This window comes from Hevea brasiliensis, chromosome 4 (assembly GCF_030052815.1).
Source record: "Hevea brasiliensis isolate MT/VB/25A 57/8 chromosome 4, ASM3005281v1, whole genome shotgun sequence".
Classification (NCBI taxonomy): domain Eukaryota; kingdom Viridiplantae; phylum Streptophyta; class Magnoliopsida; order Malpighiales; family Euphorbiaceae; genus Hevea; species Hevea brasiliensis.
This window is the reverse complement of record NC_079496.1, coordinates 115706184-115731109: the sequence shown is the minus strand read 5'-3', so window position 1 is coordinate 115731109 and position 24926 is coordinate 115706184. Positions and strand designations below refer to the sequence as shown.

At 35.4% G+C, this 24926-nt stretch overlaps 7 protein-coding genes across 7 annotated transcripts; 3 read left to right on the top strand and 4 right to left on the bottom strand.

Annotated features, from left to right (window-relative positions):
• Positions 1–1125: 1125 nt before the first annotated feature.
• Positions 1126–2529, top strand: LOC110657275 (uncharacterized). Its single transcript, XM_058144788.1, is given in 2 exon segments — positions 1126–1158; positions 1160–2529. Coding segments are annotated over 2 exon segments (1029 nt in total). The 3' UTR covers positions 2156–2529.
• An 889-nt stretch (positions 2530–3418) lies between these two features.
• LOC110657276 (uncharacterized) lies at positions 3419–3784 on the bottom strand. Its single transcript, XM_021814439.2, has one exon. The coding sequence runs from the start codon at positions 3782–3784 to the stop codon at positions 3419–3421; it is 366 nt and encodes a 121-aa protein (XP_021670131.2).
• Positions 3785–4246: 462 nt separating this feature from the next.
• Positions 4247–9803, top strand: LOC110657333 (coatomer subunit beta-1). Its single transcript, XM_021814501.2, has 6 exons — positions 4247–4543; positions 5643–7702; positions 8077–8586; positions 8930–9015; positions 9174–9414; positions 9526–9803. The coding sequence occupies exons 2-5, from the start codon at positions 5657–5659 to the stop codon at positions 9376–9378; spliced, it is 2847 nt and encodes a 948-aa protein (XP_021670193.2). The 5' UTR covers positions 4247–4543; positions 5643–5656; the 3' UTR covers positions 9379–9414; positions 9526–9803.
• A 621-nt stretch (positions 9804–10424) lies between these two features.
• On the bottom strand, positions 10425–11710 carry LOC110657334 (uncharacterized). The gene is made up of 3 exons (XM_021814502.2): positions 11706–11710; positions 10858–11281; positions 10425–10752 (listed from the first exon to the last, which is right to left on the bottom strand). Exons 1-3 carry the CDS (start codon positions 11708–11710, stop codon positions 10570–10572), a joined length of 612 nt encoding a protein of 203 aa, XP_021670194.2. The 3' UTR covers positions 10425–10569.
• Positions 11711–12753: 1043 nt separating this feature from the next.
• On the top strand, positions 12754–16697 carry LOC110657292 (probable LRR receptor-like serine/threonine-protein kinase At3g47570). The gene is made up of 2 exons (XM_058146157.1): positions 12754–15609; positions 15694–16697. The coding sequence occupies exons 1-2, from the start codon at positions 12948–12950 to the stop codon at positions 16050–16052; spliced, it is 3021 nt and encodes a 1006-aa protein (XP_058002140.1). The 5' UTR covers positions 12754–12947; the 3' UTR covers positions 16053–16697.
• Positions 16698–17110: 413 nt separating this feature from the next.
• LOC110657336 (exocyst complex component EXO70A1) lies at positions 17111–20301 on the bottom strand. The gene is made up of 2 exons (XM_058146158.1): positions 20100–20301; positions 17111–19952 (listed from the first exon to the last, which is right to left on the bottom strand). Exon 2 carries the CDS (start codon positions 19721–19723, stop codon positions 17672–17674), a length of 2052 nt encoding a protein of 683 aa, XP_058002141.1. The 5' UTR covers positions 19724–19952; positions 20100–20301; the 3' UTR covers positions 17111–17671.
• Positions 20302–22482: 2181 nt separating this feature from the next.
• Positions 22483–24487, bottom strand: LOC110657337 (probable WRKY transcription factor 17). Its single transcript, XM_021814506.2, has 3 exons — positions 23616–24487; positions 23061–23186; positions 22483–22971 (listed from the first exon to the last, which is right to left on the bottom strand). The coding sequence occupies exons 1-3, from the start codon at positions 24356–24358 to the stop codon at positions 22797–22799; spliced, it is 1044 nt and encodes a 347-aa protein (XP_021670198.2). The 5' UTR covers positions 24359–24487; the 3' UTR covers positions 22483–22796.
• Positions 24488–24926: the final 439 nt, after the last annotated feature.

The following is a 24926-nucleotide window of genomic DNA, read 5'->3' as shown; positions in this document are numbered from 1 at the left end:
GAATAATTTTATACTTTGCATAAGAGAGGAGAGAGAAATATTGACTAAGTGCCATGCAGGAGCTATTCACATCAGTTTCTAACTGAAAAATCAGTAATTGAAAGTTAAAGAAATTTTACTGCACAAAATTTAAAAATTTATGGAGTTTTATTTTACATTTTAAAATTAAAAAATTATAGTGTTATAACTATATAAGTTCAGAGACAGTTGTTGAAATTTATCTCTTTGTTACTCGATGCACATGACCGACCATTCTTGATCCATTTAATTTTCATTTCAACAAGGTACGTTACGTATATTTCAAGACATCCATCTTTCTCTCTTTGCTTAATTCTCATGCATTTCTCTCTATTGCTTTCTGCTTCTTTTCTTACGTTGTCTTAATAAAGATGGTAAGAGATTCTTTTCTTCTTGACTTGTTATTTGTTCTATAAGCAAACGAGATATTCAAGCTGCTATATTATTATATTCTGCTTAATGAGTTTGATTAATAGATCCTAGCTATGTATGTAGACTTGCTTATTTTATATATCTCCGTATAATGAAGATTATGTTATTTAATCTTTTGATTAATCAAGAATTTCAGCCAGTTAATTTGAAACCATTAATTAATTGTTCTTGAACCAGCCTTAGAGTTTAGTCAATGATATGAGAAGGATAAGGGCATTGGCATCGATGATAGCTTTTGAAATGCATAAAGCAAGCCATTTTCCTTGTTCTTTAAACTTTAATACGACTTTCTAAGTCTATATTATATGCAAGAATCGATGTTAGTTTCAGGATCAAAAACTAAGTGCTAAATCAAAAGCTAAAAGACAGAATCCATTCTTCTTATAGCAGTAGAAGTAGAAACAGCTCATGAATCTTGAGCATGAACTTTACCAGTTACATAGACAATACAGCAGCAATTTTACCAGTCATTCCTAATCTTATACAAGCTAAAATTGAAGGCATTATTGATTAATTTTGAGAATATTTAGATTTGAACCTCCCACATAGATTCTAATTTCTATCTCTAAGTTGCATTAATTTTCTCTCTCTCTTTTTTTTATTATTATTTTTTTTAATTTTTAACAATGCGGGGTCTTTTTTAGAGAATTTATTGTCCTACCCTAAGGGCAATATATGGCAACAAAAACTAAGGATGGTAATAGCGCCTCTGAAGAAGGAGAAGAAGGTCACATCCTCTTCAAATTCTCACAACATCCACAAACAAGCAAATAATCCCAAACCAGCCACCGGAAGCTCCACTGACAAAGATAAATCAACCCCATCAAGCAAACCAGTCCCAAACTATCTAAAACCTACATTTAGTTCAAGGTCAGAGTCATTAAATCTTGTCGGGAAAACTATCAATGAAGATGCAACCCCAAAGCTTCTTAGAGGAAGATCCTTCGATAGGCCTTCATCAGCGGCTCGTGCACAAAAGTCACTCATCTCTCCTGACCATAAAGAGAGATTGGCTTCTCGGGACAGACCAATGGCAATTCAATCTTCCTCTTTTTCAGCATCATCAAGAACTCGAACTTCAACTAAACCTGCTTTGGAAAGAAGTTTCAGGTCACTTAAGCCTATAAGGTCTCAGGCATCAGGTGCAGGGGTTATAAAGAGGAGCTCAAGCTTCTCGAGGGTCTCAAATCTATCCAAGAATGGGAGTAATCCTAATGCTCCTCATTCATCAAAAGTTCCAAATAGTCGACATAGCACTGAAGCTTTGAGTCTTGAAACTGGGCAAGAAAGATACGAAGAATTTATGGTTCAAGAGCCTCGAGATGGCAAATGTTGGAAGGAAGGAAGACGCAGATGCTGCAAGATAATCCGGTTAAAGATAGTGAAGATTAGAGAGTTAAGCCTTGTGAAATTTCCACATTTCTATCCCAGGAGGCAGCACAGGTTGAGAATAATAAAAGTGAATTACATGAAGATCATGAAAACGAAAATAAACATTGAGGGAGAAGAGAATCACAGAAGCAATAATCACTCTGAAGAGGGTAATGCAGATGATGCTAAAGTTGAAAGTGATGAAGACAAAGGAGAAGAAGAGAATGCAAAAGAAAAGGCAGCTTGTTCTGAAGAACCTGTAGATGAAAAAAAGAAGGAAGATATAGACCAAGGAAATGAAAATGAAAGAAGCAAGGAGCTCAAGTCCAAGTAAGGAGAAGATGTGGTGGAGGGTGTTGAAGAAGAAGGAAATCAGGAAGTAGGTAATGCAAAGCAAAAGCTGCAAGGGGAAGAAGAGAAGAAGGAAGCTCCAGCAACATACGATGATATGATTGAGCAGAGACAAAAAATAAGCTCATTGAGAAGAGGAAGAACAAGATTGAAAGCATTGGTTGGGGCATTTGAAACAGTCATAGATTATGAAACTGCAGGTTCTAATAATTGAAGACCCTAATTTTTCAACCAAATTGAAGCCTTCCAATGATATTGATCCTTTTCTGATACGACACTCTTGTACTAATTTACTGTTTAGCAACCAATGAGTTTTTAGCTCAATGGCATATCAATGTCTTTTCTAAGACAAGTAAGTTCAGTCCCAATCTGAGCCAAATGATTTAAAAAAGCTGTTAAGCAAAGCATGGCTTTGTGCTGCTGAACTGGATAAAGTATACAAAAACACACACACAAACTTCCTTTGTCTTTTATGTTCTTTTTGTTATGATTGAATCGATAGAGATGAACTATACTCTGAAAAGAACTTGAAATATGTGTTTTCTACCATTCCTTGTTGTCTTAAAATTTATTATTTGTAATTTTTTTTAAAAATTTTTATATAACAAATTAAAGTAGCCATTTCATGACTAAAGCTCAGCTGCATCCAAATGCAAAATAGACTGTAAATTAAGGCCGAGCATAAATTTAAATTTTTTTTATTTAATTGATTTATTTTTTGTTCTAATTGATTCAATTTGACTTGATTAGTTTATCTAAAAAAATAAAGTAATTAAAATATTTATTGATTTTATGAATTTTATGTGCTATATATTTTTTTTAATTTTATGAATTTAATGGACTTTATTAAATATTATGTGGATTTTGTTGACTTTATAACATGCCTAAATAATAAAAATTTAAATATTAAAAAAGTCAAATAAAATAAAGTTAAATTAAAAAATTGAACTAAATTAAATTTTTTTTAATTTGGATTAATTTAATTCAATTATATCTTCTATTATATTTTAACTTTCATAGTTAATAAATTTACTTTTTTAATTATTACTATTTAAATCGAAATCGAATTCATTATATATATATATATATATATATATATATATATATATATATATATATATATATATGTTAATTTTATAACAAATGGAGAATAAGCAAAAATTTTACAAACAAATGAAAAAAAAAAAAAAATCATCTCTCACAAAAAGGAAAGTTATAAAGGAAGTCGACCTCGTTGCCGCACTCTTCAATAGTCCCTGGTGAAACTATTCCATCGGTAGTATCGTAGCTGCAAAGAAACCTGTCTTTCTAGCAAGAGTTGCCGACGAAAGTTCTCTATGAAAATCTCCGCTCTCTGGTCAATGTCCTCCTCATAAGCGTAACTTTTGGTCCTTTGAAGGACTCGATCCCACTTGTTTTGATCTGATTCTACATCTTCAATACACCCATGCAACCCTAATCGATCGCTAAAACTCAAACGCCGCTGCCTTTTAGAGGCATTGTTGAGAATCGAAGCTAAGCGCCATCGCCTGAGATTAAAGCTTAATAGAAACTTCAGCTTCTTCACAGCCTTCTTCAGGTGGCCTAGCACCTTCCTATTTTGTCTGCCCATTTTGACGCTCAGGTGAGAGTTTGATGCTAAAAAGTGAATGTAAATGGGAGGATATTGGGCTATTTATAAGGAAGATGAGATTCAGGGACTGAGGATTTTCAGACAAGATACCTGGTTTAACAAAGAAGCGTGTTGGGAAGTAGTGAAGTACTTCATTATTTAAAACTAAATTAGATCATTTTAATTTAATTTCAATCTAATTCATTTACGATTTGAATTAAATACGAATTTAATTAGTTTTAATCCAATTTAAATCAATCCGAATTGGGCCGTAGCAAGGTGTATTCTCATTGGTTACCATTCCTATCTCAATTAACAATTTAATTGGACCCATGGAGGCATGAAACTCATTTGTAAGAATTTGGGCTTCCATTGGGCTCGTTAGACACTGCAAAGGGAACAAGAATTTTTTCTGTTTTTTAGTTTGGCCCTCTAATAAAGAAGTTATATGTTGAATGATGTGGAAGGCTTGACAGAAAAGACCAAAAAGGCGTGAAAATATTTCAACCAGGTCCTCCTCTTGGTGGCTCTTCCTTGCTAGCTTCGCTAATTAGCTTATAAGCACACAAGGGGTAGATTTTGGATCTGAGACTGAGAGCATTTCATTTCACTACACATGTCATTGCTTCCTATAAAATGAACTCTTTTTAGATTTCATTGATTCGAATGATCTCTTGCGCTTTCCTGCACCCAGACTCTGTTTATTCATTCAATTTCACTGGAATTCACTGCCTTCTCCTCAGATCTGATTGCTATAAGGTTCGTTTTCTCTCTATCTCCTTTCTGATTGTCGGGATCTGTTTGGATGCCCAGAAAATGGTTTGAGCGTTATTTTCTCTTCTCTCTTTTATCTAATTATTATGGCACCCAAACATGTGTTCTTTCAATGGCTATTAGGCGCAGAAGTTGCTGGATTTAGGTTTTGAATTTTGATTTGCTGGTGTGATTTTGAGTGAAACCAATTGTGTGTTTAATACCATTTGTATATCAATTCATTGGTTAAAAAATAGGGGTAGAAATCTTTTTCAGGTATCGCATTATGTTTCGTGATCTGAATTGAGGGAAATCTGATTTATTTTTTGAGGAAACCAAGTGAAGGTTATGCTCCTACTCTTTAATCACTCTCTAAGCAGATCTATGATGTTTTTTTTTTTTTTTGCATGGCTGTTGAGAAATGGAAAATTTAATTAATCTGAATATTAGATCTGATTGAAGTTTGTAGTGAGATATGCAATGGTATGTGAACGTTTGCTTTTTGTTGCCAATTATTGTTGCCCATATTTCTATTAAACTCGTGGTTTGGATCATTAATATGTCAATTGAAGCGGTAAGTGCAAGGGATTCACTCGAGATCTCTGGTGCAAGTAAATTTTTTTATAGGATTTTAGGGTAAAGCATACTGCAAAATTTTGGTTGGGTTTCTGTGAACCATCAAATGGAAATGTAAGCTATTTTTCAGTCGTTTTCTATTTCAAATTGTCACATGACTTGGAAATGGGTCATAATGGAGTGACAGTCATGGTGCAAGTGCATCTGGATGAGTGGAAATAGTAGGAAGCTGTTAAGAATTTTTACCTTGCTTGGTCATTCATAGGTTGTTGGATCAATGGAGTGTGTGTGTGGGTGTTTTTTTTTTTTTTTTTAAATCTTGTATTAAATTCATTTGTATCATTTGGAAATATATAAGACGGTGACTATAATTTTCTTACCCAGCATTTGAAAGTATTTCATTGCCTTTGTATTCTTCCTGTTGGCCAAATTGTTTATTTACTCTCCCGTTACTTTAATTTTATTAAATTAAGTTAATCTTGTTAATTTATTATTGATTTCAATTAGCACGAATTTGTTGTGTTACCAGGAAACAAACAAGAGATGGAGAAATCCTGTACTCTGCTTGTTCACTTCGACAAAGGAACACCAGCTATTGCCAATGAGATTAAAGAAGCACTTGAAGGAAATGATGTACCAGCAAAGGTAGATGCCATGAAGAAGGCAATCAGTCTTTTGCTGAATGGTGAAACACTTCCCCAGCTCTTCATTACAATTGTTAGATATGTTTTGCCCTCTGAGGACCACACAATCCAAAAACTGTTGCTTCTATACTTGGAGATTATTGAAAAAACCGATGCCAAGGGTCGGGTGTTGCCTGAAATGATTTTGATATGCCAAAACTTGAGGAACAACCTTCAGCACCCAAATGAATACATTCGTGGGGTGACATTGAGGTTTTTGTGTCGCTTGAATGAAACAGAAATAATTGAGCCATTGATCCCTTCGGTTCTGCAAAATCTGGAGCATCGGCATCCGTTTATCAGGAGGAATGCTATATTAGCTGTGATGGCTATATATAAGCTTCCCCAGGGTGAGCAACTTTTGGTTGATGCTCCTGAAATGATTGAAAAGGTTCTTTCAACTGAGCAGGACCAATCTACTAAGAGGAATGCATTTCTTATGCTTTTTACATGTGCACAGGATCGAGCCATTAATTATCTTTTGACCCATGTCGATAGGGTTTCTGAATGGGGTGAATTACTTCAGATGGTTGTGTTGGAGTTGATTCGGAAGGTGTGCCGAACAAATCGAGGAGAGAAGGGCAAGTACATTAAGATCATTATATCTTTGTTAAATGCCCCTTCTACTGCAGTTATTTATGAATGTGCTGGGACACTTGTTTCACTCTCATCTGCCCCTACTGCTATTAGAAGTGCTGCTGGCACCTATTGTCAGCTTCTTTTGTCTCAGAGTGATAACAATGTGAAGCTTATTGTGCTTGATCGGCTGAATGAGCTCAAGACATCTCATAGAGATATCATGGTTGATCTAATTATGGATGTGCTTAGGGCACTCTCCAGCCCAAATCTTGACATTCGGAGGAAGACGCTTGATATTGTCCTTGAGTTGATCACACCACGGAACATCAATGAGGTTGTTCTTATGTTGAAGAAGGAGGTTGTTAAGACTCAGAATGGAGAGCTTGAGAAGAATGGGGAGTACAGACAAATGCTTATTCAAGCTATTCATTCTTGTGCTATTAAGTTCCCAGAAGTTGCAAGCACAGTGGTTCATCTGTTGATGGATTTCCTTGGAGATAGCAATGTTGCTTCAGCTATTGATGTGGTTGTTTTTGTTCGTGAGATAATAGAAACCAATCCTAAACTAAGGGTTTCCATAATAACTAGGCTGTTGGACACTTTCTACCAAATCAGAGCGGCAAGGGTCTGCTCTTGTGCTCTTTGGATTATTGGAGAGTATTGCCTGTCTCTTTCTGAAGTTGAGAATGGCATTGCTACCATCAAGCAGTGCCTCGGGGAGTTGCCTTTTTATTCAGTTTCAGAAGAAGGTGAAGCACCTGATACTTCAAAGAAGCCTCCACAGGCAAATTCCATTACTGTTTCTTCAAGGAGACCAGCTATTCTTGCTGATGGGACATATGCAACACAGAGTGCTGCCTCTGAAACCTCATTTTCTCCTCCTACCATTGTCCAGGGGACCCCATCTTCAGGTAATTTGAGGTCCCTTCTCCTCACTGGTGATTTTTTCCTTGGATCAGTTGTCATGTGCACTCTGACAAAGCTCGTTCTGAGATTGGAAGAGGTGCAGCCTTCTAGAGTTGAGGTGAACAAGGCATCCACACAGGCGTTATTGATTATGGTTTCAATGCTACAATTAGGACAATCTTCAGTTTTGCCACACCCAATTGATAACGATTCTTATGATAGGATTCTACTCTGCATAAGATTACTGTGCAATACTGGTGATGACATCAGAAAGATATGGTTGCAGTCTTGCCGTCAGAGTTTTGTAAAAATGCTTTCAGAGAAACAATTGAGGGAAACTGAGGAATTAAAAGCAAAAGCTCAGGTTTCTCATGCACAACCAGATGACCTGATTGATTTCTACCATTTGAAGAGCAGGAAGGTAAGAAGACTTTTGCAATTTGAGGCATTAATTTGTATTAATTTCTTTTACAATATGTCATTCATTGATAGGTTCTTATGAAAAAGTGGCATTCTTTTCTTAAGTATGCTATGTCAATACCCCCCTACCCCTTAAACTTGTATGTGTATACATTATATATTTTATGGAATCTGGTGTGAACTGTTCATCCAAAGATTCTTCTTTTACTCTTACTCCTTGTGAGATTCATATTTATTTGACTATTTGAGAACTCATCATTTGATTCAAGAATGGTCGATGACTTATAGGGTATCAAATGATTAACTGCATTTTTCAGATTTATTTTACTTGTTTAATAATGAAATAATGCATTACTGACTTCATTTAAACTTCAGGGTATGAGTCAGCTGGAGTTAGAAGATGAAGTTCAAGATGATTTGAAACGTGCAACTGGAGAGTTTATCAAGGATGGGGATGACGCAAACAAGCTTAACCGCATCCTTCAACTCACTGGATTTAGTGACCCTGTCTATGCTGAGGCATATGTAACGGTTCATCACTATGATATTGTACTTGATGTTACAGTAATCAACCGGACAAAGGAAACTCTTCAGAATTTGTGCTTGGAGTTAGCAACTATGGGTGATCTTAAACTTGTTGAGCGTCCACAAAATTATACACTTGCTCCCGAATCAAGCAAGCAAATAAAGGCCAATATCAAGGTGTCCTCAACTGAAACCGGTGTAATTTTTGGGAACATTGTTTATGAGACATCAAATGTGCTTGAGCGGACGGTTGTTGTCCTTAATGACATCCACATCGATATTATGGACTATATCTCTCCTGCAGTTTGTACAGATGCTGCTTTTAGAACAATGTGGGCAGAGTTTGAATGGGAAAATAAGGTATCTTTTGCATTTCCTTCTTATTTCCAACATTCATTGCACTTTTTTCTTTTAACTTATATTGTTTGCAAATTCCACTGGTGGCACCTGGCCACCATCAAACTTGTGGTATATTAGTGAGAGTCATGTTGGTGATATGTTTACTCTGTTCACTTTGATACTGACCTTTGCTTGAATGCATAATATGCATGTTGTATAGAGTATTGTATATGTTTAATCCATCTCTGTCCCTTTGCTTGAACTTTGCTGTTGAATTATTCCTTATTTTGCTCTTTTTTTTGTGTTCCTAACATCGTCTCTTCTATGTTTGGTCTTTGATTTTTGTTTAAAAATTGTGTTTCAGGTTGCTGTTAATACAATTATTCAAGATGAGAAGGAATTCCTGGACCATATTATGAAGTCAACCAACATGAAGTGTCTCACTGCACCGTAAGTGTCTTACTGTACTGTAACTAGTCTCTGTGACTCATTGCTTGTGCAGCCTTTCAATTATATTCAGAGGAATATACTTTTTAATGCTTGTTAGTGTTGAAGGACATTGGAATTTGTATTTGACAAAAGTGTCGTTTTGGCTGGTTGAGTTCCAGGTCTGCACTAGATGGTGAATGCGGATTTCTAGCCGCTAACTTGTATGCGAAAAGTGTTTTTGGGGAGGATGCTCTGGTAAATGTAAGCATTGAAAAACAGGCAGATGGGAAGCTTAGTGGATACATCAGGATAAGGAGCAAGACCCAGGGAATTGCTCTGAGTCTGGGTGATAAGATCACTCTCAAGCAGAAGGGAGGCAGTTAATGTCAGACATCATCATTATCATTTCCAATCACAATGGTATTATTGATTTCAGTTATTGGCTTGCTTCCTGCAACATCAGTCATATTTTAGCTTGGAAGCTTTGTAAGTTAATAATAATGTTTTCCTGAATCTTATGAATTAATGCAGGTACTCAAGACTGGATCCAAAAGATTCTATATTTTTGTTCTCTTTGTACCTAGTGGAGTGGTAGTGCTATGCTGGAAGTGGCATTGTTGTATTTTGGAGCCATATTTCCACAGTTAAAGGTGCTGAACGATGTCTAAATTGCGGCTTTTTCAGTTGTTGAACAGGATTTCCCCTTCATTCTATTATTTTTATAGCATTAAATTTAAGCTCACTTTGTAGGTATATTACTGAAGAACAAACTATGTAATTTTTTTAGCATCGACTCTTTTTGTGGGTGATCCCTCTCCCTCGCTTGATGTGCTTTGTTAGATAAAATTTAGGTCTTATAAAAGGCTTTCAACATAACTAGACCTCAATTTAATAGATCTTTTAAGATTGTTCAACGACTAAAATTGATGATGCTCCTGTAATAGCTGCACAATTTTTCTTCTCTTCTAGCTCCCTCCACTGAAACTAAAATTAGATTGATCTAATTCAAAATTAAGAATGAATTAAAATTAATTAAATTAGATTAATTAAAATAAATTTTAAATCGGAGTAGAGTTGATCAGTTTAATTCAAGTTAAACTTGGTTTTTTATTTAAAGAAATAAAAATTGCAAGTATTTAATTTCATTTAGTCTAGATTCAATTAAATTAATGTTTCAAAATATTGAGTTAAATTAAAGTTAGAATATAATTTCCAAATTAAAAATATTTTTAAATTATCTAATTTAAATTATTCAAATTTCATTTAAATAAAATTTTTATTAATTAAATACATTAAAATTAACTTTTAATAAAATTTTAATATCCTTTAATTAGTATTCAGTGATTGCCAAACAAACTCCTATTATCCAATAATTCAAAATTTTACTTGCATGTATATATAATTTATAAAATTACAAAAATAAAATAAAATTTGGATATAATAAGTAGCATAATTTAATCTTAGAAATCAAGAACTCGATAGTCACAGTACAAAGAGCAGAAAGCAGCCAAAGCTGAAAATTTCATCACCTCTATTCGATTTCGAGGCTCACAATCGGTTCAACTAAAGAGAAAATCACTTGCAAAGTTTCAACTTCTTGAAAAACAATGCCACAATTGATTTGGGATAAGGCTTGGTTGCAAGGCAGGTAGGAATATTTTCGGGTTGTTCAATCCACAGCTTATGAGCAATGCCTCCAGCGCTGAGCTTCTCTGACAAGTTCAACAACTGTGCTTCTCCTTTCACTTCAAGAGTAACCTTTTTCATTCACAAAATTCTGATTCATCATTTAATTATACCATTCTCATTCTAAAAACCAAATTGGTAGTTCAAATTTCACAGATAAATGATCCAAAATCGTACCTTATGCATTGAATCGATGTTTTCAGGGCTACAATATTGAAGAGTGTCAGGATCTTCTTTGTTGGCCCAAACTGCACTAACAGAGGCATGGCATCCCTGAGTCACCACGCTCCCCAGCGGCCATGTTTCAATTACGTCTCGCCGCAACACCACGTACTGCACCACCACGTCCTCCGACTTTTCGCCTTTCAAATCAGCGGCATCATTCTGAGAATTGGCCGCCTCATCCGCCGCATCAGATGTGAGATGATTCATTGAGTTCGAGCAAAGTCTAGTCAGTGACCAATTCGGGAAACGTTGGGAAAGAGAGGCGAGATTGCCGCCAACCCTAATTTTATTTCGCCAAAGAGTGAAACGAGGGAAGCAGAGAATGAAACGACCCGGGCAGAGAACAGTCGTCATTGGGGTAATATAGTAATTTGGCCTGTCCTAAGCACGAAGACTTCTCTATATCATATTTTTAAGGCTCCCTTTGGGAAGAGATTTTATAAAATAATTAAAAATTTTATAAAAATTTAAAATTATAAATTTATAATGCCACTAAAAAAATATATAAATTTACATTTAAGAAAATTTGTGATTTTCAAAAATCTTAATTTTTTTAATTCATTAAATCAATAGAAGTTTTTTCTTCAAATAATTTCAAAAATTTTTACTTTTTCCAAATAATAAAAATTATAAAAATTTAAAAACTATTAAAAATTTTATTTTAATCAGTTTCATCCCAAACAGAATTTTAAGATAATGATGATTATGATTTATTATACTATATTTTAGTCCGGACACTTGATTATTTGATGGTACTGGCACTACATCGGCATATAGCAATAAGAAAATTTGTGACTTACCTCATATAAAGCAATTGAATAATTAATTATTAAAAATAATGAACTTAATTGAATATTTAATTTAAAATTATAATAATCAAATAAAAATAGGAGAAGAATTATGAGGCACTCTATTCTACAAAAATTAGGAAAAATAGATATAATCATAAAAAGTCAAGTAAGAAAGAAAAAAAAATCATCATATTTACTGGTGTAATGAGTTATTACAATGAATGATACAATAATAATTATGCAAAAAAATAGATGAATAAATATAAAAATAAATAAATTACAATAAAATATTAAAAAGTAGATAATAAAAATATAAAATAAATAAATAACTATATAAAAATTATGTAATTTATTAAGATATTATTTACAATAATAAGTCATTCTATCTAAAAATAATAAATTTCAATAACTGTCTTTAAACTTTAGGAGTTATAATATAATCATTTTTTATCTTAAAAATATAATAAAAAACTCTTTAAATTTTAAAATTTTGAGCAGTAAAATTATTTTAATTCTCAATAATCAGTTTATAAATAACACGCTAATATAGACAATTTAAAATAGAGATAATGTGAACTATTATTATCATTTTTTTAAAGTATAATATCTCTAATAAATTGTTATACATCTAGAATTTCATTATTTTACATGGTTGAAATTTTTTTATGATTAACCTGTGAAAAAAATTATAATTGATTTTACCACTTCTACATAAAGGAGAGGGAACTATTTATATTATTATTATTCTAAATTACATAAATTATATTGTGGATTAGAATGATTTTATTGAGCAAAATTTTAAAATTTAAGAAATTTTATATTACTTTTTAAATTTAAAAATAATTCTATTATAATATTTAAGATTCAGACTCTTAAAATTTATTTACCTAAAATTATATTAAAAAAGAAAACTTAGGACCATTTCAGAATATTGATCACCAAATAAATTTCATTCCAGATAGACCTCTAATTGCCATTAATATTGAAGATTTTGAATTAATTTCACTTACATTTCTCATGGCTACTGTCCACCTGGCAGAATGAAATTGCAGCGACCGCAGGCGGCACCAAAAAGAGTCGCTAATTTGCTGCACCAAGTCTTCCTTGAAACATTCAAACTTTCATAGTGGGAGTGATTGTCACTCTACCATTGACTTTCGAATATCAATATACATATATAGGTCTTTGGGTTTCTCTCATGATCCACTTCGACCCCAACTCTCAATCTTTTCAACAGATTCTTAAATTTTCATGGCGGTTTTCCTCCCAAGTTCAAAATTTTCCATTTATGCCGCCACTCTGTTTTTGTGCTTCGGCTCCATAGTTAGAGCAGGGGATGAAAATGATCAGCTAGCATTGCTTGATATCAAGGCCAAGATCACTAATGACCCTCTTGGCGTCCTTGGCTCCTGGAATTCTTCTTCTCATTTTTGCCAGTGGTATCGTGTGACATGCGGCAAAAGGCACAAAAGGGTCACCGCGTTGGATCTTAGGTCCCTGCTCCTCCAGGGTTCCATATCACCACACTTGGGAAACCTGAGCTTTCTACGTGTCTTGCACCTTCAAAACAACTCCCTCAGTCACGACATCCCCCAAGAAATTGGCCGTCTGCGGAGGCTACAGCTTCTTGATATAGGCTATAATATGCTCACTGGAGAAATTCCTGCTAATATATCTGGTTGCTCCGATCTTGTAGGCCTGCAACTTAGTTTTAACAGGTTGATTGGAAGAATTCCTGAGGATTTCAGTTCCTTATCGAAGCTCCGTTTCTTACTTATCGACAACAACAATCTAACTGGAGGGATCCCTCCATCTCTTGGAAACCTCTCATCTCTGGAGTGGCTCCAGACAACCATAAACAATTTCGGTGGACGTATCCCTGAAACCCTTGGCCAATTAAACAACTTGAATTACATTTCTATGGGAGGAAACATGTTGTCTGGAACTGTCCCTTCCTCAATATACAATCTTTCTTACATGAGTGTATTTTGTGTTCCTGTAAATCGACTTCAAGGAACCATACCCTCAAACTTGGGCAACATTTTTCCAAACCTCGTGGAGTTTAATATTGGTGATAACAAATTTACTGGATCCATTCCTGCTTCCTTATCCAATGCTTCAAACTTGGAAAGACTTACAACTGCAATAAATGGGCTTACTGGGAACGTTCCTTCCTTGGAGAAGTTGCATAAGCTATGGTGGCTGAGTATTTCCACCAACTATCTAGGAACTGGCCAAGAAGGTGACTTGAGCTTTTTCTCCTCTGTGAGCAATTCGACTAGCTTGGTGCTGTGTTCTATAAGCGCCAACAATTTTGGGGGGTTGCTGCCTGCTTCCATCACCAACTTTACCGGCCTCTCCATAATGACCCTGGATGCAAATCAAATTTCCGGAAGCATCCCAACTGGGTTAGGAAATTTGATCAACTTGGAGATGCTAGATATGGGAAACAATCAATTGGTAGGTGTCATTCCTGAAGAAATTGGAAAACTTCAAAAGCTGAACAAGTTGAATCTGCACGGAAATAAGTTATCTGGTAACATTCCACCCTCTTTGGGAAATTTAACGTTGCTGACCTATCTCAATTTGCACCAAAATAATTTGCTCGGCAGCATACCTCCAAGTCTTGGGAAATGCCAAAATTTACTGTCTTTCACTCTTAACCAAAACAATCTTAGTGGTCCAATCCCGAGAGAAGTTGTAAGCATCTCATCCTTGGCAATCTATATGAACCTATCTCAAAACTATTTGACTGGTTCTCTTCCAACTGAAGTAGGAATTTTGAAAAATCTAGGAATATTCGATGTTTCTTATAACATGTTGTCTGGAGAAATTCCTAGTACCCTCGGCAGTTGCACAAGTTTAGAATATCTGTATATGCAGGGCAACTTTTTCCAAGGTGTCATTCCTGCGTCTTTAAGTTCGTTGAAGGGCCTCCAAGTTTTAGATTTTTCTCTCAACAATCTGACTGGAACAATTCCAGGATTTTTTGAGGGGTTTCAGTTGTTGCAGATATTGAATTTATCTTTCAATGATCTGGAGGGTATGGTGCCAAAAGGAGGAGTCTTTAAGAATGCAAGTGCAATTTCTGTCGCAGGAAACAGTAAACTATGTGGCGGCATTGCTGAATTTCAGTTACCTCAATGCAACTTTGAAGAGACAAAAAAAGTAAAAATGGCCCTTTCCATGAAACTAATAATAGCTGCTTCTGGGGCTCTTTGTGTAGCACTAGCTTTGCTTTCTCTTTTTCTATTGGTGGCTAAGAGGAAAAGAGTAGAACCCACTTTAAGGTATTCAGAGGATTCACATTTTCAAATGCCTTATCAAAATCTTTCTAAAGCTACTGAAGGATTCTCGTCATCTAATTTGCTCGGAGTGGGTAGTTTCGGTTCAGTGTATAAAGGTATTCTACAGGATGGAAAACTAGTTGCTGTCAAGGTGTTAAACCTTGTGCACCCTGGAGCCTCCAAAAGTTTCAAGGCTGAATGCAAGGTGTCACGCAACGTTAGACATCGAAATCTTGTCAAGCTCGTGACTGTATGTTCTAGTGTAGATTATCAAGGAAATGATTTCAAGGCTCTAGTTTATGAACTCATGGTTAATGGAAATCTAAATGACTGGTTATATCCAATGTCTATAACCAATGGGGCAAAAGTGTCACCCAGGAACTTGAATTTTTGTCGGAGATCAAGTATTGCCATTGACGTTGCTAGTGCATTCGAGTACCTTCACCATGGTTACCAATCGCCTATAATTCATTGTGATCTGAAGCCCAGTAATGTTCTCCTCGATGATGAAATGGTGGGACATGTAGGAGATTTTGGCTTGGCAAGATTCTTCCCAGAACCCACCGATTCCACCAGTCAGTCAAGCACCATTGGAGTAAGAGGATCCATTGGTTACACTGCTCCAGGTATGCTCTATGCACGCCTTAAAAATTTCCAACTTATTCATTGTCTGAGATGTTGCTCTTTGAATTTATTTTTTTAAAATGCAGAATATGGTATGGGAAATGAGGTGTCAACATCTGGTGATGTCTACAGTTATGGCATCCTGTTGTTAGAGATGTTCACAGGAAAAAGACCGACTAATGAAATGTTCAATGACAGCTTCAACCTTCATAACTATACAGAAGCAGCCTTACCAGATAAAGTGGAGAAAATCTTGGATCCAAGTATTGTTCAGGAAATAAAAGAAGAGATGAGCAGTAAGGATTCCCATGTAGTTCAAGAGTGCCTGATTTTAATATTTGAAATAGGGGTAGCTTGCTCTGCTGAATTACCCAGTGAACGGATGAACATTACTGATGTCACTGCTAAGCTGCAGACGATCAAAAGGAGACTCTCTTTTAAGTGAAGACAATTTATACGTATAGAACAACCACATGGATCACCAATCATCCTCATTTTTAAATGAAATCACATTTCTATATATATTTATCTTCAAAATGAAAACCCTTCCTACCTTGTGGCCGATGAATGAAGCAATGGGCTGAATAATCAAGTTCATTGATTTGAGATTATCACTACCTATTCCATATGCGCATTCATCTTGTGAATTGCTCCAACTAATATGATTTCCAATTTCTCTATTACCATTTTATTCAATTATTAATGGGATTTGGCAATGATCGGTTGATAGTTAGAATTTTTAAAAAATTTGATACTCATATGAAACTCAAGCTTTCTTTATGTAGCCTTACCATTTATTTGAAGTCCAGTTTTCAAGGTACATTGCGATTTCTTGGGCAAACATGTTCTTTTTGGTGCATCCGGATCACCTTAAGAAAGCCAGATTACTAATCACGAAATTAGAAGACAGGATTAGTTGTTTGCTCTAATCTAAAAATCAAGCAGCAGCAGATAAGGCTTTCCATATCATTTGATAAGAAACTAGAGACTTGATGCAGTCATTGGCAATGAAATAATAAAAAGTAATCTTGGCAATGATTCAGAATACCATCGGTACCAGATGTCGACATGAGATACCCTTGCAAATTCTAAAAGACGATCATTGATGAGGGAGATAAAAAAAAAAGGGTACAGGATTACAGCCCAGCAATGATTCTAACGGGAGCATTTTGCTATACTAGGGATAAGAAAAAGTTAAAGGTCCTTGTATCTGGAATGATTCAATGGTAGGCTTCATAATTCAAAAGCTCTCTCTAAAGGGCCATTCCTCTAAATCCAGCCAACCAGTCACTAAAATGAACACCACAGATATTAATGTTTGATGCCCCCTGAACAGGGCCAGGAAGAAAGCCAAAAGCTTCATCCAGTGCAAATCTAAATCAATTAAAATCCATGCCTATACAAAGAACATTATCTCCTCCCTGCATACTGATACTACTCAGAGCTATAGCATCCTATTCTACACGAACAAAATAATAGATTCATGAAAAGCATAAAAACATATGCTGTGAAATAATTAAACATTGAAGAATTCTATTACATCAAACAAAGACTACATAAATGAGCCACCACTTTACTGCCTAACATGCTTTTTGCCTTTTAGTAGTCTATTCAAGGCTGTAAAACAATTGTAACATTGGCATACGACAATCATCCAAGGAACACCCCAAACTTATGACCATCTCAGAATTTTGATCAACAAATAAAATTTTATTCCCGCTAGACCTCTAATTTCTATTAATATTGAAGAATTGTACATGAAATCTAGCATACAAAGTTTTTACAGCCACCATCTATTAACTTAATCAATGAGTAAAAAAATGAAAGTAAATTTATTACCTATACCTCCAAGTATTATCTACGTCCCTAGGTAAGGCCAAAGTAAGCTATCACCTTAATGCACCAAGCTCCTCAATATCTCATTGATTTTGCAGAACAACAGTTCCAAAGCCCTCAAGGATGTCAATATGTACAAAACAAGAATTGACATGTAACTGCAGAAGGGGATGTTTGGATATGGTTCCCTTCCAGGCTTATCATCATAAGGCGGTAACAGCTGAACTATCACACAACCGCAGATGCTGTACGACGAAGATCTGCAACCCCATTGTTGAATTTCTCACTAGGCTGCCTGCCTTTGAAACTTCCATATCTTCCTGGCTTGGGTTGAAATAGAGAGGCAAGCATTTGCTCCAAGGCCTGCACGGAGTATTTTGCATATTTACTTGAACTTCCATCCTGCTCAACCAAGGGCCCATAGTTCTGCATATAACTTCGATAAACAGGAACAACCGCTTGCACTATCAATTGGCATGTCTTCTCCCTGAGGTCTCTCTCAGGCATAACCCAGTTTGACTGCTTCCTGTACATTTCATCAAAAGCTTCATTGAAAGTCTTCAGCCTTTTCTTGACAAGATCACGAGCAGTGGCACGCCCACCTGAGAAAAGAATAAGACCTTCCCGACTTAGATGACTGGGAAGCTTCCCCCAACTGTCTCTCAAGAAGATCGTGGCATAATAGTCCTTGTACTGCTCATGTTCTCTTAACCAAGAATCTCCCAAGAGATCTCCAAGTTTTGTTCCTTTTAAGTGCTTGTACAAATGATAGTGGTTGTTCATAGCAAAAAGGTTAGATAGGATGGTGTCTTCGTAAGCCTTTGTCCAAGTCTCCACATTGAGCTCAATGGCCTTTATTACATTCAGTACCTCAGTAACAAGGAGTCTCTCCTGAAACCTCTCGTGCTTCCAACTTCGATGAATGATCAGAACCTGGGTCAGAATGGGCTTATAGTCATCCCCAAGAAGCTTATTACAGTAATCAGTGATAAAGCTTACTAGTCTCGGCACACCCCCATCTGGAGGAGGAGGAATCTGCCTCTGCAACTCCACCTGAACCAAAAGTTCCCAGAAAATCTCGGATGCCCCATCAATCACCCTCTTAATGAGGTCCCTTGTAAGGTTTTGGATCTCAATACAGGCTGCTCCACCAAAGAGCCTGTTAAAATCCAGCCTTAACTTGTTTAGAGATGCGAATATATCCAGCAACTTCAAAAGCTTGATCGGGTCTTTTTTACTTTCTGCAACAGTCTTCCCAAATTGAAGAAATGCAAGAAAACCTGCTTGAGCAGCTATACTGGAAAAGCATCCCATCCACACATCCAATCCAATCCTCTCAAACACATCATTGCAAAGCTTGTACTCCGCTTCAAACAAATGTTTCACTGCAAACTCCAAATGCTTGCCCCACTGAGCTATATAGCCCTCTATGCTCTGCACATCATTGAATTCAGCTATGGAGATCTCAAGATAATCCAAATCAAGAGCCTGCAAACTGGCTCTAACATTTGAACCACGTACTTCAACATAGATTGATATGCACCTTTCAAGCCTATTATTAACAATCAACCGCCCAAGAATTGCTTGCAACTTCTGAATGACAGTTACAGGTAACGGTGATGGTGCAATTACTGCCTGTTGGCCCAGGGATGAAGGGGAAGACATTGGAAGTGGCACACTGTGTTCTGATAACAGCCGTCGAAACTCGCCTTCCAATTTATCCAAGGCAGCATCTAAAAGTCCACCGTCAAGGCGAGCCTTTTGATCATCACTTTGCAATTCCCTAAGATTCTTCAATGACTTCTTCAAATTGGTAAGAAACCGCGCATCCGCCACAGTATTATCCTCCAAATACTCAACTATATCCTCCAACCACTGAATTGCCAATCCACAATTATCTCCCAGAAACCTCAATGCCTCTTCAAGGCGCTTCAATACAGACAAATAACCAGGAAGATCATTTTTTGGATCTGATAAAAGCGACTTTTCTAGACCATGAACAGCATCAAAAACCTTAAGCACTGCCGCAGCAGGACCAACAGCACGGTTAATGTGGCCACCAACAGTAGCAAGGGCATCCTCATCAGCTAGAATGGGGCGTACAGCCGCCTCTAGAGAAGGCAATCTCTGCTTAATCTCATCCAATCTAGGTCCTGCTTTGTCAAGAGCAAACCCTAAGGCTTTTGATTTGTCTAAGCTAAGCTTCAATGACTTCCTTGCAGCTATCAAATTCTGAATTCTACCTTTATCATCGCCATTACCGCTAACGGAATCCCCCATTCCAATCCCCAAACACTGCAACTAAAACTCTTTAATCCAAAAAAACAAAAAAAAAAAATCACAGCTTCGGGCTACGAATATCCGTCAATTCAGACTATACTAAGCTCCAAAAATCGAGATTTGATTTATTCAGCCTCTTAATGATCTTATGATGTTGCCTTTGGACTTATCGAAGAATGTTTTCAAATCAAGCTGGACTCATATAAGAACATATCTTCATTTCTACACTCTTCACAAAAAAAAAAAAAAAAAAAAAATCACCAAATCAAACCAAACCCAGTAAGAAAATACAAACTGATACTAAAATTCACAGCAAGAGAGATATAGTTTCGTTGAGGTAGGTAGGAAAATGAGAGAGAAGTGAGAGAAAACTCACTCGAAAATGACGGTCAAAGTTATAGGTTTGAACTATAGAGCTTGAAGGAGCGTGTTCGACCCGGCGAGAGCGAGCTGGAAAAGAAGAAGAATAACAGTGTAAGAATCTGAATCGGTGAGTTTTAGATTCAGAAAGATAATGAAATTACAGAAAGAAAAACCCTAAAATCTTTTAGAGAGAAAAAAGAGAGAGAGAGAATTTTACAGCTGTTTTTTTATTATTTTTATTATTATTATTATTTTTTTATTTTTATTTTTTGCAATTTTCTGACGTAGAAATGCTTAAGAGCTTAAGCTGTTTTTGTTTTCCACTAATTGTACTTAAGGCATTGTAAGAAAGAGAGATTAGAGAACGTTAAAAAGGTTTTAAGAGTTTATAATATAGGTAAGAAAATTTATTGGGTGATAAGCGTGTAGGTATAATCGGGTCTTGCTCTATACGTGGCTCTCAGGCAGAGCATTTGCTTCGCTGGTGGCTCTATACGTGGCTTCCATGCAGTGCATTTATATGGAAACGAAAAGAAGAAATACAGTTGCCCTTGCTGTCCACAGTGGTTTTAGTGTTGTTGAGACCAACCCACGCTGCCTCTCACTTTCCTTTCAAATTTCTCATCCTTCTTACTATTTTCTCCGTTCAAAGTCTGAAACCTTTATTTGACCCTTTCCAAACTCACATGCAATTGATGCAATGATTGACAAAATGGGTTTCAATGGCTAAGATTATACTGCCACAATACAAGCAGACAATGTCACTAGAAACTTCTGGAATCAACATTTCTGCACTACAAACAATAAAGGTGGTCAAAGGTGGATTGGTGCGTCAGATGGGGTGTAGCCAACATAATTGGGAATGGCTCAAGTTTACCAGTGCATATCAATCTGGTCACAAATCTTTGACCTTAAGCCCGTAGTTACTTATCTCCAGGCCCAAAAACAAGTTTTTATGGTAGCAAGCAAATCTAGATGATCCACTACAAAGCATAACCCAATAACTCTTCACAATATTTTACCCATGTATAAGAAAATAATTGCCATTTATACATATAAAAAAAATTAAAGATTAATAATGCTACTGTTAAATGTATTAAAAGTTTTTATACACTTATGATATTTTATAATTTTTCCACCCAGCGACAATGCTTGGGCCATCTAAATTAGTCTCTATTAGAGGCGTTCGGTTCCAGTTCAGTTTTTGTTTGGTTCTTCATTGTTTCGATTTCAGTTCTGTATAGTTCTTTATTCTTTAGTTCTAGCTCGATTTAGATCCTTAAAATAATTTTATGTAATTATTTATTTAAAAAGTTAAACTTTAATTAACATTTAAGTTTTGAATTGAGTTATTAATATGTAATATATCATATAATATATTTTTTAAGTATATCTAAATTATATAATCTTTAATTATAAGGTACATATATAACTTATGATTAAATATATTATATAATATAATAGTATATCATATAATATATATTTTAACTATTTATTAATCATATAATATTTAACTATAAAATACAAATATAATTAAGAATTAATATATTTTTATATATAAGATAATAGTATATTTATAATTAATAATGATAAGGTAATTTAATGTATTTATAACTAAAATTATTAAAAAAATATAAAAAAATAAAATATGATATTAAGTTATATTTAGTTCATAATTATATATACTTATACAAGTATATATAATTATATTGAAAATATATAATATATCTTAAAAAAAATATAAAAAAGCATATATATAAATTCGATTCTCAATTCGATATGATTTTGATTCGACTTCGATATGATTCTGATTCAATTTTTAATAAAAATTAAAATCGAGTTAAAATATCAAAATAAATTTGAATCAATATAATCTCTATATATTTGATATAATTCTTCGATTTGATTTGATTCTAAAAAAAACCGTGCACATAATCGGTCATCCACACTTTTGGATGTGGAGATTTTTCTTAGAAGAAGTTAGCCACGGACGCAATTACCGCCATCTCTCCATACACACTCTCATACGTGGCTGTATCTAAAGTCCACACGGCCAAACGATGCCTAACGACCAAGAAAGAAGTCGATGTTTCCATATCCATCATGGCATCTTTATTTCGAATTTTTCTTATTTAAATACATCCTATATAATTTAAGACATAAAATTTATTATAAATTTTAAATATAAAATATATATTAAATATATAAATTAAATATATTTATATTTATATTAATTAATAAAATCTAAATAAAAATTTTATTTTATTTGACTTTCATTCATGTAATAATTAATTTTTTCAATTGATTTTAGTACTAACTATTTAATGCTTTAATTATATCAAAATTTTAAATAAATCATCTAAAAAATATATCAAAGAAGACCATCAACAACAAAGTAATAAGAGACAGGCAAACTAATCCAAACAAATAACAAGGTTACAAATAATTAGAATTTATATGCATATATATCAATTTGCTTTGAGCACCGCTTTGGCAGATTGCGATTCTTGCTGGCTGCGGCCAATCAATCTCTTCCAATTACGAAAATTTACATTCTAATTCCCACCATCTCCGACTACTATTTGTATTTTTATATAAGTAACTCTGTTTAAGACTAATTTCAAAATCTCATCATTCTAAAATGCTCCAATTTAACTCACCCATAACTCATTGGTTCTACTACTATTTGTCTATTACTCCTCTCTCTCTCTCACGTTGACTCGAACACTAACCCTGTACCACCGCTCAAGATCTCCTGCAACGCGGGTTGAGCGTGACGGTGTTCCTCCTCATATGTCACGATCAGCATCTTCGGATCATCGTTGGCCCTTTCTACATGCTTCCTCGCTGGGCACCCTCTAACAGTACTACACCTGTAATATCCCCTAAACAAACAAATCAAAGAGTCAACTTTCTGCCCGATTTAGACAAATGGCAATGTCAATGGTTATAAATGATTGATCATGATAGTTACCGGGGGTATGGTGACCCCTTGATTGGCTTTTGACCATACTTTCTCCACGAGTACTCGTCCTGTGGGATGTCGGCGATTTTCGAACTAATCGCTGGGACTCTAATTGTTTTTTTCACCCGATTTTTCCTGGAAAAAAAATATAATTATTATTTTTATACTAATTATTTTTTACTATATTATTGCTATTTCACGATCATGCGCATATCTTGCTATCGTGAGCCGACTTGTCTACCAAGTAACCACAAGTAAAGAAAGGGCCTCATCTTCTCAAGTCACTATCACGCGTGCTTGACTGCTTGTCCATTCAAATAGCCACACAGTTCAACGATCCAACTCGTTGACCCGACCCCATAGTTACACTATTGCAAATCAGAGTTAACTGAATAACTCGCATCAAACTCGACCGAGCCTCTATTGAGTTAAGTCGATTTATACTAGACAATGTACGTTTGTTACCAGTACACGAGTTAGGCGAGTTAACACGCTCAAGTCAAACCAACTAGCGCCGGTCAAAAGCTAAAACACAAAAAGCACTCTTGAGGGTTCACCACATACCTTCTCTTGGAGCAATGGCACTTGCTGCTGGCGGATCCCGAGAACTTTCCAGACATTTCATCGGAATAATCATGCTCGTGGCATCTCTTCTTGTTGTACGGCCCCGATGAGAGCGGAGGCTTGCCGTCGGAGACCGCAGGCGCCAAGAAAATCGAGGATCCTTGCTTACCATTCGAAACGCTACCGTCTCCGGTTATAGCGGAGGACATGAAAGATGAGCTAGACGATACGCTAAAGCTTTCTTTTGTGAACCCAAGCTCCGCGCTTTTACCATTAGAGCTAAATATGCTAGGTTTTGTGAAGTCAAGAGTCAAACTTTGGGGCTGTGTCTGAACAAAGCTCGCCGGAGTCGCGATCGGAACCTGAGGAGCTATCACCGTATGGATAACAGCAGGCTGATGTACAGTAGCCGGAGCTGCGACGTGATTCGGAGTTTGGTTTAAAGTTTGGGAGCGAGAGGCAGAACCAAAACCAGTTGGTGGCGATGACAAGGGAAGTGAGGAAGAAGAGGAAGGTTGAACCGGTCCGCGTCTGAACCGTGCATGACCGGTCCGATTGAGAAGAGAGATGAGTTTTTTGAACTTGAAGACGGTGAGGTCAGTGAGGTCTGTGCAATCCACGTGGTGGCTAGATTGGTGAGACATGAGGCGGATCAGGTGCTCCATACTCTTCAAGCCTTGTGATGCAGTCTCTTGTATAGCCTGATCTTCCATTTCTGTAAAGCTCACAAGCTCAACTGCCATTTTTATTGAGAAGTTGAAGAATAAAACAAAAAGCAAAATCCAGAGAAATAAGCTGCAACCTCAACACTCCCTGAAAGCCCCTGAAGCAGAAGGTTAAGGCAAGCGAGGAGGAGGAAAGCGAGAGAGAAAAGAGAACAAGAGAGGGTATATAAAGGAAGAGAGTCAAAGAGCGTATATAATCCGACGGCTGAGATAAGTTTGAAAATTTAGATGGACAATAAATGAGTTAATTTCACATATAATCTATTATTCTTAGTTTTAATTTTTATCACAAAAATTTTAGTGTTTAAATTTAAATATTATTAAAATTTTTTTTATTAAAATTTTTATAATTGACTATAAATTTTCAACTTAATTTATGTCAAAATTTCATTAATAATCTCTTAATTTAAATATGTGAATTAAGTCATACTTTTATAAATAATATAATATTTTTATAAATATTTACAATTAATTATTTAATTTATCTTATAAAAAAATTATCATGTATTATTTTTTAATTTGATTTTAAATTAATATCTAAAAGATTAATATCAAATTTATCTTAATTCATATAAGAAAAAAATTA

What these genes read in the sequence shown, in the direction of transcription:
- LOC110657276 (XM_021814439.2), bottom strand. Translation starts at nt 3,784, where the DNA reads ATGGGCAGACAAAATAGGAAGGTGCTAGGCCACCTGAAGAAGGCTGTG.
- LOC110657333 (XM_021814501.2), top strand. Translation starts at nt 5,657, where the DNA reads ATGGAGAAATCCTGTACTCTGCTTGTTCACTTCGACAAAGGAACACCA. An exon ending in AGTTTGAATGGGAAAATAAG is followed by an intron (nt 8,587 to 8,929) that starts GTATCTTTTGCA and finishes ATTGTGTTTCAG; the next exon opens with GTTGCTGTTAATACAATTAT. An exon ending in ATGAAGTGTCTCACTGCACC is followed by an intron (nt 9,016 to 9,173) that starts GTAAGTGTCTTA and finishes GTTGAGTTCCAG; the next exon opens with GTCTGCACTAGATGGTGAAT.
- LOC110657334 (XM_021814502.2), bottom strand. An exon ending in ACATCGATTCAATGCATAAG is followed by an intron (nt 10,753 to 10,857) that starts GTACGATTTTGG and finishes TGAATGAAAAAG; the next exon opens with GTTACTCTTGAAGTGAAAGG.
- LOC110657292 (XM_058146157.1), top strand. Translation starts at nt 12,948, where the DNA reads ATGGCGGTTTTCCTCCCAAGTTCAAAATTTTCCATTTATGCCGCCACT. An exon ending in CATTGGTTACACTGCTCCAG is followed by an intron (nt 15,610 to 15,693) that starts GTATGCTCTATG and finishes TTTAAAATGCAG; the next exon opens with AATATGGTATGGGAAATGAG.
- LOC110657336 (XM_058146158.1), bottom strand. Translation starts at nt 19,723, where the DNA reads ATGGGGGATTCCGTTAGCGGTAATGGCGATGATAAAGGTAGAATTCAG.
- LOC110657337 (XM_021814506.2), bottom strand. Translation starts at nt 24,358, where the DNA reads ATGGCAGTTGAGCTTGTGAGCTTTACAGAAATGGAAGATCAGGCTATA. An exon ending in TGCCATTGCTCCAAGAGAAG is followed by an intron (nt 23,187 to 23,615) that starts GTATGTGGTGAA and finishes TTTTTTTTCCAG; the next exon opens with GAAAAATCGGGTGAAAAAAA. An exon ending in AAGGGGTCACCATACCCCCG is followed by an intron (nt 22,972 to 23,060) that starts GTAACTATCATG and finishes TTGTTTGTTTAG; the next exon opens with GGGATATTACAGGTGTAGTA.